The 16,585-nt window shown below is 30.0% G+C and overlaps 1 protein-coding gene across 3 annotated transcripts in view; it reads right to left on the minus strand.

Moving 5' to 3' along the window:
* mnb (minibrain) overlaps positions 1-16,337 on the minus strand; it is a 45,717-nt gene extending 29,380 nt beyond the window's left edge. The window contains exons 1-5 of one of the 3 annotated variants that reach the window (XR_011951045.1): positions 15,387-16,337; positions 5,581-5,816; positions 4,989-5,325; positions 4,638-4,924; positions 3,296-3,552 (exon numbers count right to left, since the gene is read on the minus strand). Coding sequence is in view for 2 of the 3 variants with exons in the window: in XM_072532864.1 (XP_072388965.1) it covers positions 3,296-3,552; positions 4,638-4,924; positions 4,989-5,325; positions 5,581-5,816; positions 15,387-15,441 (1,172 nt within the window). In the remaining variant the exon portion in view is untranslated. Of the gene's footprint in view, positions 1-3,295; positions 3,553-4,637; positions 4,925-4,988; positions 5,326-5,580; positions 5,817-6,727; positions 6,747-15,386 lie in introns of those variants that run through there. The other 2 variants (XM_072532864.1, XM_072532865.1) reach the window with 2 other exon arrangements.
* Between the last annotated feature and the right edge of the window lie 248 nt (positions 16,338-16,585).

Below are 16,585 nucleotides of genomic sequence, written 5' to 3' on the forward strand. Positions count from 1 at the left end.
TGTTAAAAACTACATATTACGAGACGATCCATCTGCAAAATGACACAGACGTGTATTTGAGATAAGAATGAGATAAGAGACGGGTTCCATATGCCGCATCAGACAGACGTGCGTTGGGTTAAGAGTACCTGAGACACCACTTCTCTTCGGTCTTGTGACTGAGACAGTCATTAAATGCAGTAAGGGTGGAGGTCGGTCCACTATCAACTATGTGGTTCCTGTACGTTGGCGATAGCGGTTGGAGCTATCATTTCATTGGGTAAGGTACAATACACCATTTATCTTGTTGCTGCATATATCAAGTACGTTTACTTGTTATATAGATTTCATATTTGTTAAGAACTTTATCTCAGTTATGCCGTGATCGCGATTGAACATTGTCAATTGAACATTTTGCATTTGTTTTGTTTTTTTACTGTATTCTATATTTGTATTTTGTTAACACCGATTGTATTTCATGTGTGTTTTGCATTAATAACTGTATTAATCATTGTATGCACCGCATTACTCGAAAGGGAGAAACCAGCGAGTTTTAGATTAAACATAATATCTTCTCTTCCCTCTCTGATGACCCCAATTGTTATATTGAGATCATCGTATGTGCAGAACGCAACAACTGATTCAAGGATTAAATTTAATTCCTATTGTCAAATGAGATTTAATGACATGGGATTAGAAAAAGGCTTGTCTAGTAACTTTTAACACAGGTAAAACTGAAACTTAAGCACTTGAACAATTCTTGGTAAGAAACAGTACTAGTAATAAATGGGTCACCTTAACTGAATATTTATTTCCATAAAAAATAAAAATTATGTTCAAATAAAAACGAACATTATACATAATCTATTCTGCTCTTCTTTCACTAGATGCTCGATACATTTTATTCACGACTGTATTGCTGAAGGCACTATTAAGCGGGTTTTTACATAGTTAAATTTGAAAGTAACATTGTTCCTTGCTACTTCATTATTATTTGAGCCCACATACGTTCTATCGGGTTTAACTCACAAGGGTATGGCGGCAATCTAACTACAATTACGCCTCGTTCACGCGCCATTTCATCTACTACATATTTAATATATTTATCTTAATGACACCATGCTAAGAGTTTAGTACCTCAATTTTCAAAATTGGTTCATTGAATTTAATGTTTTTTAGTAAGCCAATCCGCAATCTCGGCTTTTTTCCATTTAGTGGTTGATAACTGTTCTACACGCCGGCAGTGATATGGAGCGTTATCTATAACAATAACAGATCCTGGTACGATTTTTAACAGAATATCTGAAACCCATTTTCATAATGATCTGCATCCATTTTCTCTTGGTAATCTTCAGTCTTTTTAAAAACAAATGCATTTAAACCTCTTTCAACCAATCCTAAATCGATACCAATATGGCTAATAAGGTGTTTTTACTTTCCGGAAGGGACTTTTAAGCCTGTCGACAAACCAGTTAGGAAAGCTTGTCGTTTGCTTTTCACATTTAAATCCTTCCATATTTTTGTCGCAGTATGTCCTTCATTTAACCATATTTCATCTGAATATTTTTTCCATCTTTTCGAAATTCTGTTATTTGTTTCAAATACTTTCTTCATCATAAAATATTTCTTATTTTTCAATAGTGGTACTATTCCTGTTTCTCTTTCTCTTGAAATACCTTTAAAGTTCATTTTACGTACAGTATGTAACAAAACATGTCTTGATATTTTTGGAATATTTTCATTAAATTGGAGAGAAGAAGCAATTTTTTTATAGTTGGTAATTCCTTTTTGAAATAAAATTCAAAGTATTATTATCGTTTGTTTCATCGTCTGTTTTAATTACTCTGTACACACTAGCTTCGGTAACTTTTGTCAAAATACTACATAATGTAGGCGAATTTTGTTCTCTGTTAAATTTAAATTTTCTTTTGTTAAAACTTCGCGTGTTAAATTGTGATGTTTCTTTTTGATACACGGTTCACTATGCTACTGTCAGTCATATTTATTATTTGTCACCAAATTTAATTAAACTAAATTACTCACAATTCACAAAAAGTAAACGTAAAAGCTCCTTCACTAGTAATAATACTACAAACAATTCTGTTCTTTGCTTTTTGAAACCCCTGTCAGTGCGCTTATGAAACCGACGTACGGATAACAGACAATAAAATTGCTACCCTAACAATGGCGTTGTTGCCAGTTTCATGACCGTAATTTGAGATGCTATTGTTGATCGCAGACATTATCTACCGATAGAGAAAGATATTAACTACAACATTGCAGATAACTTTAAGTTGAATCATACACGCTGACAACGTTACATTTTTCTTAGTAACCAAATCTTGACCAAAACATTTGAACAGTTTAAAAATAGACCAGTCAAATTATTGAAATTAATTTCATGTAGAAGGAGATCTCAATGCATATTCTTTGAACAGTCAGAAGAAGAAGGTTTTTGTCAATTTTTAGGAGATTAAACAGATTCTGCAATAATTCTCTAATTTGTTTATTAAATAATAATTAAATTTTCACCTTTTGTTGGAACAAAAATATTTTTTTCTATAGGGTAAACATCCAATTTTACTGGTCTAAAAAAAATAATTAAAACATGAGTCACTTTCTACAACTGTGATATTTGATTGTAATGGTATCAAAGATTCGGTATTTTGATTAACCCCCATCAGATGACAGCCACATCCTCAATTTTTTTAAATTGCAAAAGGTATATGATCTCTGACGTACATCATCAATGTTTTGTTGATTTGTCTGGTGTACCTTGAACTTTAGGTAACCCCACAATGAAAAATCTAATGGGTTAAGATCCGCTGATCTTGTTTAAATTAATTTTGGAATTGCGTGCATAATGCAGACGAAACACAGTTTTACTGAAAAATGATGTCTTGATGAAAGTCTTGTTAGTGATTCGTGATTACTTCAGTTATTGCAGTTATTATTTCATTCTCCAACATATTGAAGTATTTTTTGCATTTCAATTTTTAATGAATATTAGGCCCACAAAATAATTCCCCATTATACCGGCCCATATATTCTTTTCCGGAAACTGTGTCAAAGCTTGTATTTAAAGTTCTATTTTTGTTATGCTTGTTTGTGTTAATGTATTTTTTAACATATTTGGAAAAATAAAACATAATAGAACCATCGTCATCTTACTGAACAACCTATACTGATTCCCACATAAAGTGCAATGTGGAATAAAGAATTAACTACTATTTTTACCAGGCAAATTGCCATTAATTTTACTATTTCATTAACATCTTTAACACATACTTAAATATTCATAAGTTACTAAACTTACCTTCTCTCTCCTGGCAATTTTTCAAAAAATTTTCTTGTTTTATTAGCTTGATCTAGAAGATGCTTGGGTGGCATACCCAGAACTTCGACGATTTTATTCATCTGATCAATTTCATTGGCACCACTAAATAAAGGTTCTCCTGTATGCATCTCCACCAATATGCATCCCAAAGACCACATATCTATAGCTAAATCATATGGAATTCCTAAAAGTACTTCAGGCGATCTATAAAACCTTGACTGAATGTATTGATATATCTAAAAGAAATTATTAAATACAGGAATTAGAAAATATTAGCTTTTAGTTTTAATTAGAAATTATGGCTTATATATCCTTTTATTTATATTAATGTTACATCCCAGAGAACAATAAGTAACTCCTCTTGTCCTAATCTAAGAATCACAATACTCTTAGTTGTCTTGTATATAACTCAACTTTTTTTAACGTTATTCTGTTATACATTATATTCAGCACTTATAGACTGTGGTCTGGAATTGTTTCTTATCTTGTAGTTAGGGTAGACATTATCAAAGACAATGTGGGAGCATATGTAAACATCAAATCCTGTCGCTGCTCTGGTTGATCGAGTATCTGCACTATTTGTAGCAGTCGTCGGATGCTCCCAATGATTTGTACTACAGGTAAATAAGCAAAAAAAGACAAATCCATGTATCTGAATTGTCATTAGCTGGAAATGATTTTGTACTTCATCAAGTTTTTGTTATATTCTTATACTATTCTCCATACTATCTAATTTTCCATTTTCTTTTTTATCATTTTTTTCATCTTTACATAACAATAGAAACTCACTCCCTGTCAGCCTGTCAAAAGGTTTATTTCTTGTATGTTGTAAATTTAACTTTAACTTTATTTTCAATTTTAGGCTTCTGTGGATTTTACTCACAATCCAGCAACGTCGCTGTTCGGCTTGTTCGGTTTCGTAACCTTATCGTTACTAATCTGTCAATTGTCAAGTTGAAATGTCTTTTTCACTTAGTTTTTACTGTTGTTTACACTATTCATGTATGTTGGCTTATGGTTTTTGGGTTTTGCCCACGCTTTTTCGTTCACTGCACTTTTTCTGTCTCGATACAGCTTACTGTGTATATTTTTTCTGATTATTACCTACTATTGTTCGACATTTCGTTGGAGCGAAATAATTTTCATGTTTTATTAGGTACACACACTGTTGCCAAGTGCTATCTGATCATGATGAAGATGTACATGTAGTTTTCATACATGACTTATTGCAATAACCACGACGATATATGGGGTTTACTAATGTAAATGCCCCCTATTTCTAACCATATTATATTTCACTAAAAAATAAATATAAACTTACCCTTTGACCAAGTTGGCAAGAACTTCCAAAATCAACTATTTTAATAGCTGACCTTTTTGGGTTGCATAGTAGAATATTTTCCGGTTTCAGATCGCAATGTATGATATTCAGTTCAGGAGTAGAAAGAAAGAGTAAGGCTGTACAGAGCTGCTGCGCGAATTTTCTTGTGAGATTCAATGATACACCACGGAAATTGGTGTTTCGAAGTAAATCATATAAATTATAAGATAATAGTTCGAACACAAGACATAAGTGATTTCTCCACATGAAATGTCTTTTTAATTTAACTGAAACAAGAAATTATTATTAGTTTTTATTATTAAGCATACCATTGTTTCAATAAATACCAACCTATATAATATTTATTCTCAACATCGGCCCTATTCATCATTTCTAATAACTTAACTTCAATTTGAGCCTGGTTAAGAAAAGGTTTCTTATTTTTAATAATCTTTATAGCCACCTGGCATTGTTCAACATGATCAAATGCTTTTACGACTTGACCAAAAGAACCTTTGCCGATAAGAGAATCAATTTCGTATCTCTCCAGGAACTTTTCACCATTTTTCACTATGTAATCATGGTTGTCATCATCATAACCATCATTGTATATCTTCCTCTCTTTCTTATGAGAAGAATCTTCTCCTTGAATTTGGGCTGCTCTTCGTTTTTTCTTAGCGTAATACACCTATAAAAAACAAAATGCATTAGGAATCATTGTTGAAGAAGATTAATATAACCAGATTTTCTTTACCCAAATTATATTGACTATATATTTATTATGAGGATAGTTAAGTTTTAATATATCATGTGTGTGCCACAAGTATCTGACCTTAATTCTGTGAGTTACGAACTTAGTAAGCTGAACGAGTTAATCAGCAAAGAAAGGAGGAAAACTAACACGCTTGAACAAAGCAATAAATAATATATAGTTGATACTTACTTCATTTATATGTTTATAAGTCTTGATTAAATCAACACTAAGTTTTCTAAGGGGTGCTGAGGATGAGTCCCTAAAGGTAGGAGGTATTCTTGCTTGCATTGCTTGAATGTCAGTTGATGAGGAATTTGTCATCGGTGGGATCCCCAAAGTGTCTTCAGCTACTAAGCGGCCATAGAGAGGAACATGCCGCCTTTGGCTAAGAGACATGTCTCCTCCACCACCAGGTGCTACTGGCACTAAAAGGTAAATATTTAATAATTCTTATTGTCTACAAATTTTATGTAAATGAAAAGAGTGGTTAAATCAAAAATAAGAAGGTTTACAAATTTTCCATTGGTATAAAAACTCTGTGTTATTTATAAGTTTAAATAGTTACTAACAATTACTATCTGCCCTCTCTGTAAACCTTCTATTGTTGATTTTATTTAAATTTTGTTATATATCTTAAATTCTGGTGTAACAAAACTTATTTACTTTTATGTTTTTAGCTCCAGAAACTTTTTAATCACATTGTTTCCTATTATTTGTCATAAGTACATCTTAACATTGATTGCAAAAGTTACTCATAAGTAAGTTCTTGATATACACATCCATCCAGTTTCTACAGGAAGTATTTTTTATTTAAATATGGTCCTGCTGTACATAAATACTCATGGATACTTTCTTTTGCTTACAAAATTGAAATGGAAAAGTTAATTTATTTAGCTGAATCATAAGAATAGTTTAAAAAAATTGTTTAAAAAAAGAATTCTTAGGTTAAATATATAATGTTTAATAATAGAGTGTTATAGATAAATAGATTGGCTATTTAATGCAAAGAACAGTTAACTGACGAGACATATCCATTTATTTTAAAAGAGTTTAGTCAGAATATTCTAATACCGATTACAGCAGACAAAACAGTTTATATAATTTATTTTAACTACTAATAAATATATTTTAGTTCCCTTATCTGTATTCCCTTTGTTGAAATTTAAAAAGGCATATTTTCTTCTGTTAATAAGAATGTATAAATTTTGTAATATTTGTTCATAAAACTATTGAACAGATAGACACAATAATTCTGAAGAATTTATGTCTTGGATATTTTAAAGTTTGAATATGAATTGTTTGGTTTTAATAGTAAATCAATAGTTAGTTACATTACTTTAGAGTCATACAATTTCCAATTCAATTAGGAATGTCCAGGATTCTCTTGTGAATCATCTAAAATGTAAAAGTAACTAATCAGTATTTTAAAATAGTAGGTATAAAAAATGCCAACATCAACAACTAATATACTATTCTCTCTAGTTCAATCATATAATTATTGATTTTAATTATTATTATTTCATCTGAAAAAATTTAGGTACCTATATTATTATTCTGCCTAGAAAATTATATAATTTTCTGATATAGCTCAAATTATAAAATTAATTTAGGTACATCCTGAATCACTTCATAATGTACCTTGTATCAATAATCGTGATATGCGCCAGTCGCAAAAATTGTACTTAAATTATTTATTAATTCATTTCATCATAATCACGCTTTTGCATACATATTTTTGCCTATAACTCGATAGAGCACTTTTTGATCCTACAAAAAAATTATAAAGGGTAAGTTTCGTTTTTCAATTTTACATAATATTTGACTAGCTAGAAATTGAAAAGTTAATGTTTATTGTTTAAAAAATAACAATAATTGGAAAAAAAAGTGCAAAAAATGGAGTTTTTACTTTAAATCTTTTCAACCCATAAACATAACTTACAGGCTTCACATTATGCCTACAAATATGTGCTGAATTTTGTTAGGATCAGTTTAATAATTGTTGCATAATTTTGCAATCCAGGGTTGAAAAAAAAAATGCAAATTCAAAAAATTATGCTGGGTCCAAAATAAGCAGATAAAAAATAGTTAAAAAAAAATTACATCATTATAAAGAAATGCTCAAACTTTCAAATGCACTTTAAAAAATTAAAATTAGTCAACTAGGAGAGCATAGGGAATTTTTTAAAGTTATGTTTAAAGGGTTAAAAAAATTTAAAGGAAAAACTAATGTTTTTTTGTACTTTTTTTCCCAATTATTGCTATTTGTTAAACAATAAACATTAAATTTATAATTTTCAAGTTTGTCAAATATGTTATTTCTACCTTGTATAATTTTTTGTAGGATTAATATTTCGTCTAGTTATAGCCAAAAATATGAATGCCAAAAGCAAAAAATTTTAAATTTTTTTCAGATATTGTTAAATAAAAAATTCAGCATAAAGTTTGGGATTAACACATTTCATGATTATTGATAGAAGGAACATCCTGAAGTAATTTCAGTAAAAAAATAGACTCCCATGGAAAATTCAAAACTGATACTGCCTGGTATATTGAGCAACTATTACCTTACAAAAACTATTTCACATTATCACAAATATAATGCTTTATTGATTGACATCTCAACCTTTGGGTAGCCACAATCTATGTCTCCTAAGACTTTCACTCCAGGGGGTTTAATACAGTATATACTTTTTTATTGGTTTTAGTGGTATAACATTGATAAGTTATGGTCTTTCTTCTTAAAAAATGTCAAGTTCTGCATTTAAATTGGAAAGCACCCAATTACAGCTAAAAATGTGTTTCCAACTAGGTCACATTATTAATTAATTTCAAAATCATAGTAAAATGCATAATGATAAATGTGGAGTTTCTAATTGCCAAAAATAATTATTTTGCCAATTAAAGACATCATATTTTGCAAATATATCTTTGCTTTTAAAAAATTTTGGAAAATACAAATCAAATATCATTGTGTTATTCTTTTTTTGTGAAAATAAGCTTTAATTTGTAGTTAAATAAAACAAACGAAACACTCCATTTATATTTTGATTAAAATGTATAGATATTTCTTATTCTATTAATTCCAAAAATATAGTGGTTATTTGTTAGTTTTTCCTAAGAATAAATTAATAATAAATACAAATTGTTAACATATTATCAGCAGATCAATGTCCACGAAAAGTCTTTAGGATGGAACAAGCTTTGAATGTGTAAGGAGTTTTGTATTTTTTTTATACATCATACTATTATAAATTAAAATAAAACACAAATGTGTGTAACTGAATTTTAATAAGTTTATTAATTTTAAATGAACTTGTAAAGCTTTTCAATTATCTTCATTTGGTATAATATTCTATTCAAGGTTGGCAACAATCTTGGTGAAGTAACAACAATCTCTTTTATTCTTCAACCAGAAATTTTTACATCTCAGTCCCCTCTTGCCTTCTATTTCCCCTTCGATAATTAATTTCAGAAGCTTTGATCTACTGTTTCTTATGAAATGGCCAAAGTAAGCAGTTTTTCTCTTTTTAGTGTTAAAAATAATAAATTATTAAGCCTTTGAAGAACCTCCTCATTGTCAACATAATCTGTTGGGAGTATTTTCAAGAGCTTTCTGTAAATCCACATTTCAAAAGGTTTTAAGTCTCTTTAAAGTATTTAATTTGAATGTCCAAGTTTCACAGCTATATAAGACAATGAGTGAATATTACTTCAACTGATTCAGTTATTTGGAAAAGGGTACATCTACAGAAAACCAAATTGTACACCAGACACAAAACAGTGTTTTAAACTGTAATGAAGCTCTATACAAATGAGAGAATTTTTAGGATAATTGCTTACAACAATATACATCGAATAGCACAAAATTATGAAAGAATATGCAAACCTACTTAAAAAACATGGCACACATGAAACTTATTTTATTGAAAAAGAGAAAAAATACTTATAAAACTGTTAGGTAACAAAAAATGTCATTTAATCAATGTAGAAGGTGACAAAAATTTAAAATCCTCTTCTGATGCTGTAGTTGGTCACTGGAATATGGTTTTATAGAAAACCTTTTTTTTCTTCTGTGATAAACTGAATTAGCGATTTTAGGTTATCCATTTTTTTTGGCATTTATGAGTATTTTTGAAGTATAGGTTTTATAATTTTCTATAGATGGTAGTTCCTGTCTAGATACAGCTGGCTTCGTCATTAAAAAAGAATGTGTAACCAAACTATCTATATATTCTGAAACATGCAGTACTCCTTGATTGTCAGAAGTATAGGTGAACTGATTATATTAGGATACCTGGAACAAAACTTTCTGATCTTTAGGCAACATTCTTTTTTGTGTTTCTATTGACTTAACAGTTTTCTTATACAAAAATGGGCACCATTACATACCAATCTTCTTTACTATGTACTTTCCATTGCTTGAAGAACTTCTAATCACATCTTCATATTCTTTAGGAGTATAGATCCTATCAACTTTCCTAATTTTTCTTTTGGTACACCCAAAATCCCTATCAGTCATTAAATGAATCGAATCATAATGGGAAATAGTAAACTATTTTCTTAAACCTGTTATTTGCCGCTAAACTTGAAAAAAATGAGCATCCATTCGAAAAAACATGTAATTCATCTACTTCATTTGGTATGAATTTATTTACTTTGTTGAGCCATTTGAGAGCTTGACCTTCATGATATGAGTAAAATGTGACATTTTCAGTTTTTAAGTTATGGACACAAAATTCATACAACCAAAGCTGCCTCAAGTAGAAAACCTCTTGGGAAGGAATATTTAGCAATGAAAGATTTTGCATAAAATGATGATTGTGACTATATTCCTTGCAGTAAGAACTATGTTCCTATGTTTATCATTTGTTTAGAAAAGGTCACATCTACGATAGATGTGCCATTTTCAAAATAAATACTGTAAATTGCCTAGCTACAAAAAGCATTATAAGTATAAAATTTAGTGACCTTTTCATATGAAATAATGGGTGTTACTTTATACAAAAAATGAAGAATTTAATAGCAGGTGTTCGAGTTGAGTTGAACTAAAATGATTTGTTTTATCTATTTCAAGAGAAGAAACATCAATTTTATTGAAGGTCCAAATTCATTAAAATAAACTGAAAAATAAATCACATTCTTAGTCTTTAGCTGTAACCCACATCCAGATGCAAAGTTTTAATCAAACTGAGTCAAGTTTGAAAAAATTCACAAAATTAAATATTTAGGAATTGTCATAATGGACTAGATCTAGACATAGAAATAAAATGCAGAATAGCTAAGACTAAAACCATTTTTCTGAAAATGAAGCAATAACCATGTCTGTAGAACTAAGACATTGAATTGAAGCATTATAAATGTTATTTACTATTTTTGTTGAGAATAAACCACCATTTTACTTTAAATTATTTGACATTTCGATTTCCACTTCAGAAATTGTTCAAGGAAAACTAATAAGGAAGTATTAACTAATAAAGATAAAGAATTACTAAAGACTGTTAACCACTGGAAAATATTTTTTCTGGGAAATATATTCAGGAGAAAAGTATATAGAATACTACAACTATTTCTTAAAGACACAATAGACCACAGAAGTACAGGAAGAAAACAGATTTCTTAGCTAAAAAACATTTATGAATGGAATCAGATAACAAATGCAAAACAAGTATTCAATGAGGCAGAAGATCCAGAAACCTTCGCAATGGTGATCATTAACATTGGACAATTCTAATATGGTACATAAAGAAGATCCACTTATTGGAGTATGTAGCTCACTCTAAAGAGCTGATTGAGAAATGGTTCATTCAGGAACTTGACATAAATATCCTCGCAATTGATTTAACATCAATTGAAACGGTTCTGATTTTATATAATACACTAGACTACACAATTATACATTGTGTTGATATAAACAAAACTATCTAGACTTATTCCTTAAAGTTTAGGTGGTAATGTATTTGTTAAAAATCCAAGTTCCCAACTGTACACATATATCTACATAGAATGTTCTCATTTTAAAACTCATTCCCAATTATCTCTGATGTTCCCACAGACAAAAATATTTATATACCTACTCTACATTTCTGATTGGTTACTCGATAATCTGTTATAATTATTGAAGCTGGTACATCCAACAATAATTCCTACTTTTACTTAGATGATTCTCTTTTTTTTGAAAAATAATTTGTGGTTAATATAATTATGAAAATAAATAATTTGTTTTTAGCTCAGAAGATATTTTTTATATGCATTTTTGCTTGGCTTGCTTAACATTTCAGTTCATTCAAAAATAATTCATCTCTTAATTTTAATACAGTTGTTTTTAAACATTAATTTATTAAAATATCCACACACACCTTGATTACTTAATGCTTAATGTGTAATTTTTGTTAATATTTCTACATAAGTACTAAGTATATGTTAGTGATGTAACGAATGCCATTTTTTGAACATTTGCGAATGTGAATATATGGCACTGATATTCGCAAATGTGAATATTCAGTTTTTTTAATTTGGCAATTGTATTTGTCTCCGGCACTACCGGCACTCTCATTTGTGCGAGGTGTTTAGTTAGATAAGTTTATATAAATTATATGTATCTTGTTCCGAAAATTGCTGAATTACTAAATTTATCTGAACTTATCTGAACTTATCTAACTGAAGTACAACTGTTTATGTTTGTTTGTTTAAACTCTTTACATCTCTTTTTTGCAACTCTTTTTCAAAATCATTGTCTAAAATTAAAAACTTCAGAATAATAAAAGTTTCAGAGAATAATTTGTTTTTGTTTGTTTACATTGCATCATTAATTTTTTGTTTTCTAATTTTATAGTTTTCTAAGCTTGAAAAATAAAGTGAGTTTTCTTAAAAAATAAACTGAGAAGGGAATGGATTTTTATTAACCTAATCTTCAAATTATTTTTTTTCTTATATTCATATTCGCAAAACATTTGCACAAATTTTGCGAATGTGAACACAAATGCGAATATGCAAAAATATGTGAATATTCGCAAATGTGAATATTCATTACATCGCTAATATGTGTATATGGAAATTAATTAGTTAAGTAGTTCACTGTTTTTATTAACAGTGTGGCAACCCTGTAATTTAGATTAAGGTATCAAGTAACCTACATAGTATGTTAAGCAGTTTTTTGCTTGGAGCCAAGTATTTTATTAACACATTTTTTTCTAGGTCACAAAATGTCATAAGCTATTTAGAAACTTTCCTTTATATTATAATAGCATACTTTAATTTCAAAGAAACAATACCTATAACATCACTGAAAGTTTGTTATTACCAAATAATATGTCCTTTTTGTATAAATAAAAAATTAGGTTTAATTAATAAAAATAATGTTTCTATTTTTTATAGTACATATTACATAACAATAATGAGATATTTATAAGTTTGTATTTATTAGTAGAAACTATCTGAACTAGTTGGAGTATTCATTTAACTATATCTATAAGCATATAAAAATAAATTCAGAAGTTACAACAATATATTTTTAAATATTCTGAATCCAAGTAATGACAGATAAAAGTTATAGGTACCTAACCTATGTTGGCATTTATTTTGTATAAAAATACTGTGCCAAAAATGTACTGCATTCTTTGTGATCTATCTCTGACTAACAAATTGAATATAGAGATGGGAAATATTTCATGATCAGTGACTTATTGAGAAGTGATATTCTCAAAGAATGACTTTTCTTTTGATTCCACATTATATTTTATCATAGAGGGAACATGCCAAAAATAAATGGTAGTGGGATAAAAATGAAAGCAAAATAATATCCAAAGTATCAGATATACCAACATAAACTTCTGAACTTTGACAGTTGGTAGCTATCATACTGTTAAAGCTACATTTGTCATTGGCTGTCATTTATTCAGTCTGTTTTGCCTAATAATCATGGACAGGCATAGGATACAAAATACATGCGAATGATAACATCTGTATCAAAATGGGTGTTCTTTTCACATTTTGCTTACTTGGCCTACTGTATAGCCATCATAATTGTTTTAGATATAAGGACATATAAACACATGTAAGTTAATGAAACATAATATGTGGCAAAAAAATCGCCTTTATCTGTAGGAGTTTGTAGGAGAATCCAAGGCAGTATATTTCACATTGCTCACAAGAACTCAGCCCTTTACAGACCACAACTACTGAATTTTGCATTGTGACTTGGGCATGCTTAATTAAAGATCTAGTACTTACCTCCTAGTGGAGGTAAATGTACTGGCTAGGGCAATCTTAAGAGTATTGATTCTAGTCTATACAGAAAAATGTAAGCTGATGCTCCTTGGTTACATTGGTAGTATGTTGGCAAAACCGGACATGTGATACGAATGGGAGAGGATAGGCTACCAAAACGAGCACTGAACGCCAGAATGCAGGGAAAGAGACCAGTTGGAAAGCCAAGAAAGCGCTGGGAAGACACAGTAAGCAGCGACGCACAAGCACTTTTAGGAGTCCGTGTATGGAGAAGAGCAGCCACAGACAGACAAGGGTGGAGGCAAAAAATAAAGGAGGCCAAGGCTCATTTTGGGCTGTAGTGCCGTAGAAGAAGAAGAATGTTGGCAAAACATCACCAAATACTAGGTAAATGTTTTCAAATCATAATATTGAAAGGACCTTTAAAACTAACAAAAAGATATTTCCTGTGGTAAAATATTGCTGAAGCTATAGAAGCTGAAGAAAACATCCTTTCATATTTCCAGGTGAACAGTTTCTCAGGGGATATACCATTATAGGTTAATAAATATAGAACAGGTTTTTAAAATCTGTGAAATCTAACAAATAACAGTTGGTGAATGTGTTTTTAATGAAGAATATAAATTGTTTGTCTGCAAGAAGTAGAAAAATAATGAAGAGAGAAAGAACTAGGTGAGATATAAAAAATGGTATGTAAGGAAAACCAATACCAGAAATGGAGTTGATATAATTGCTGATAAAGAAATAAAAGATAAAGGTGTAAATAATGTTGTAACAACAAGTGATAGGATATCAGTGGAATATGTAAAGAAGTGCAGACTCAAACCAAAACAGTTAAAATTAAAGAACACATTTCTATACACAAGGAACTAGTTGTTGAGACCAGAAGGAACACTACATTTAGCAATTGCTACTATATGGCTACAATTTAGTTTAGATAGAAGGAAACATACTACATATTTCTACATTATTTACATGACTACAATTATTAGCTATTAAAGTACTTGAAAAAATCTCAGGAAACAAAGTATGAGAAAAAGGAGACCTTTTGGTAGTCAAACAAAAGTTAAAAAAAAAATAAACAGAAGAGAAAACTATTATGAAGAACAAGAAAACTAGATCCTAGCAAAGATGTTCAAAATTACAAAGTTATAATTATAATATAAACTTGACATTGAATAGGATAAAATGAATATATATTTAAAATAACAAAACTTATAAGAATAAATAAGACTCCCAAAACAATTTAGCAGATTAGATGTTTCAAATAAAAAACATGGAAATAAATGGCTTTATGGCTTTCAAACTTTGCAACATATCAATTTTTTTTACATACTAAAGTTGTTTTCATAATACAAGGGCATTTTGATTATTTTTCAACATTGTTGACAAATATGTCAACTAGAATATATGTTATATTATTATTACTAATATATTTTTTAAACTATTAATCAATGTTGAATTTTCCAGTTTGTTGTGGAGCTCAAATATATCTATGCTGTTTTTACTTTATACCTACTATATTTTATATAATAATAGAAACGCAATTCTCAAATGATTATGAAGGTAAATTGCTTTTTAAAATCAGTGGTCTTGAAAAACACAGGAAGTAATATTAGTGATTTAAAATGTACTGGTTAAGCTCATCTCTATTTAGTCCTGAGATCAAGGAAGTTTTTTGCACCACAATTTTCTAAAAATATATGACAAAATCAAGAGTGTTAACTGAATGTGTGGAGAGACAATGTTAAGAGAAAGAAGATACCTACTTTTTGGTTTATTTTTATCCATGAGCATTACGTGTTCGTGCTTGTGCCACGCCATGGACTACACAAAATGAATAAGGGTATCTGCTTTTTGTTGTTGTTCTGAATCTCAACCCACGGCTGATTGTATGGTCCAGCCGGGGTTAACATAAGATGATCCACCTTAATGGCAACCAACTTCCATGCTGTCACTGGGTAAACAATCCCGCGTGCTTAAGGCCACTAACCTCCCGCTTTCCAAGGCCAGCCGATATTATGCTTTCACAGACACAGCCACTTCCGTTTCGAGAGAGACGAAGACAGAAAAACAACAACCAGTCAATCTGAGGAACACAACATACTTCGATTATAGGATTCTCTCTGGTACTTAAGAAATATTGCGGCACAATTGGGGTATATTGCTTAGGCCGCATGGTATACACATATTTAATTTTATATGAATTGAAAACCAACTCACTAAACCTGATTGAATGTATCAAAGTTCACTCCCCTTGTCGCAAGGAATGGACTGATCGTTCTCGATTGACGACAAGACAGTCACAGCACTTCACTGTACACAAGAAAAAACTCGGAAGCACTACTGAGCAAAACAATAACAAATGTGCACGCATAGCACATTGATAAATTAAACCAAATCTAGGTTAAAATAATAACTAACAATAAATCACTCATAGTTATTAACACGCAGAACTACTGTTTTCAGGCCCACATGTAGGTATTTGGATCATTCACCTTTATTACTGTTTTCCACTCCACGTGTGTTAAATTCTCACTTTCCGAGGACTTAAAATTAATACTATTGATTCAGGATATCAACAAACTCGTATAACACTCAATAATTTTCACAAATTCACGCTCATTACCCTGTAATCAATTAAATTATTTTATTTTGATGGTGTAGCACACCCCTAAAACGCAACAACATGGCAACTCTCAACTAAGTAGAACCAGTGTTGCCAGGTTCATCCAGCGTCTTCTTGACTTAAAAATCTATATTATATAATTCTTCGCAGTAAATCATTTTCTTTTTTAAAGAATCATTTATTATAAAGTGCTTTTCAAATATTTTCGATAATAAAATTTGTTTAACTAAAAGAAATCTGAAGCAACGTTTTAAAATTCTTATAAATATGGCAGCGTAAAATCGCCACAACTGCCATCTACTTATGATATAATCTATGACTTTGACAAAGGAAATCTAT

Source organism: Diabrotica undecimpunctata, chromosome 5 (assembly GCF_040954645.1).
Source record: "Diabrotica undecimpunctata isolate CICGRU chromosome 5, icDiaUnde3, whole genome shotgun sequence".
NCBI classification, from domain to species: Eukaryota; Metazoa; Arthropoda; class Insecta; order Coleoptera; family Chrysomelidae; genus Diabrotica; species Diabrotica undecimpunctata.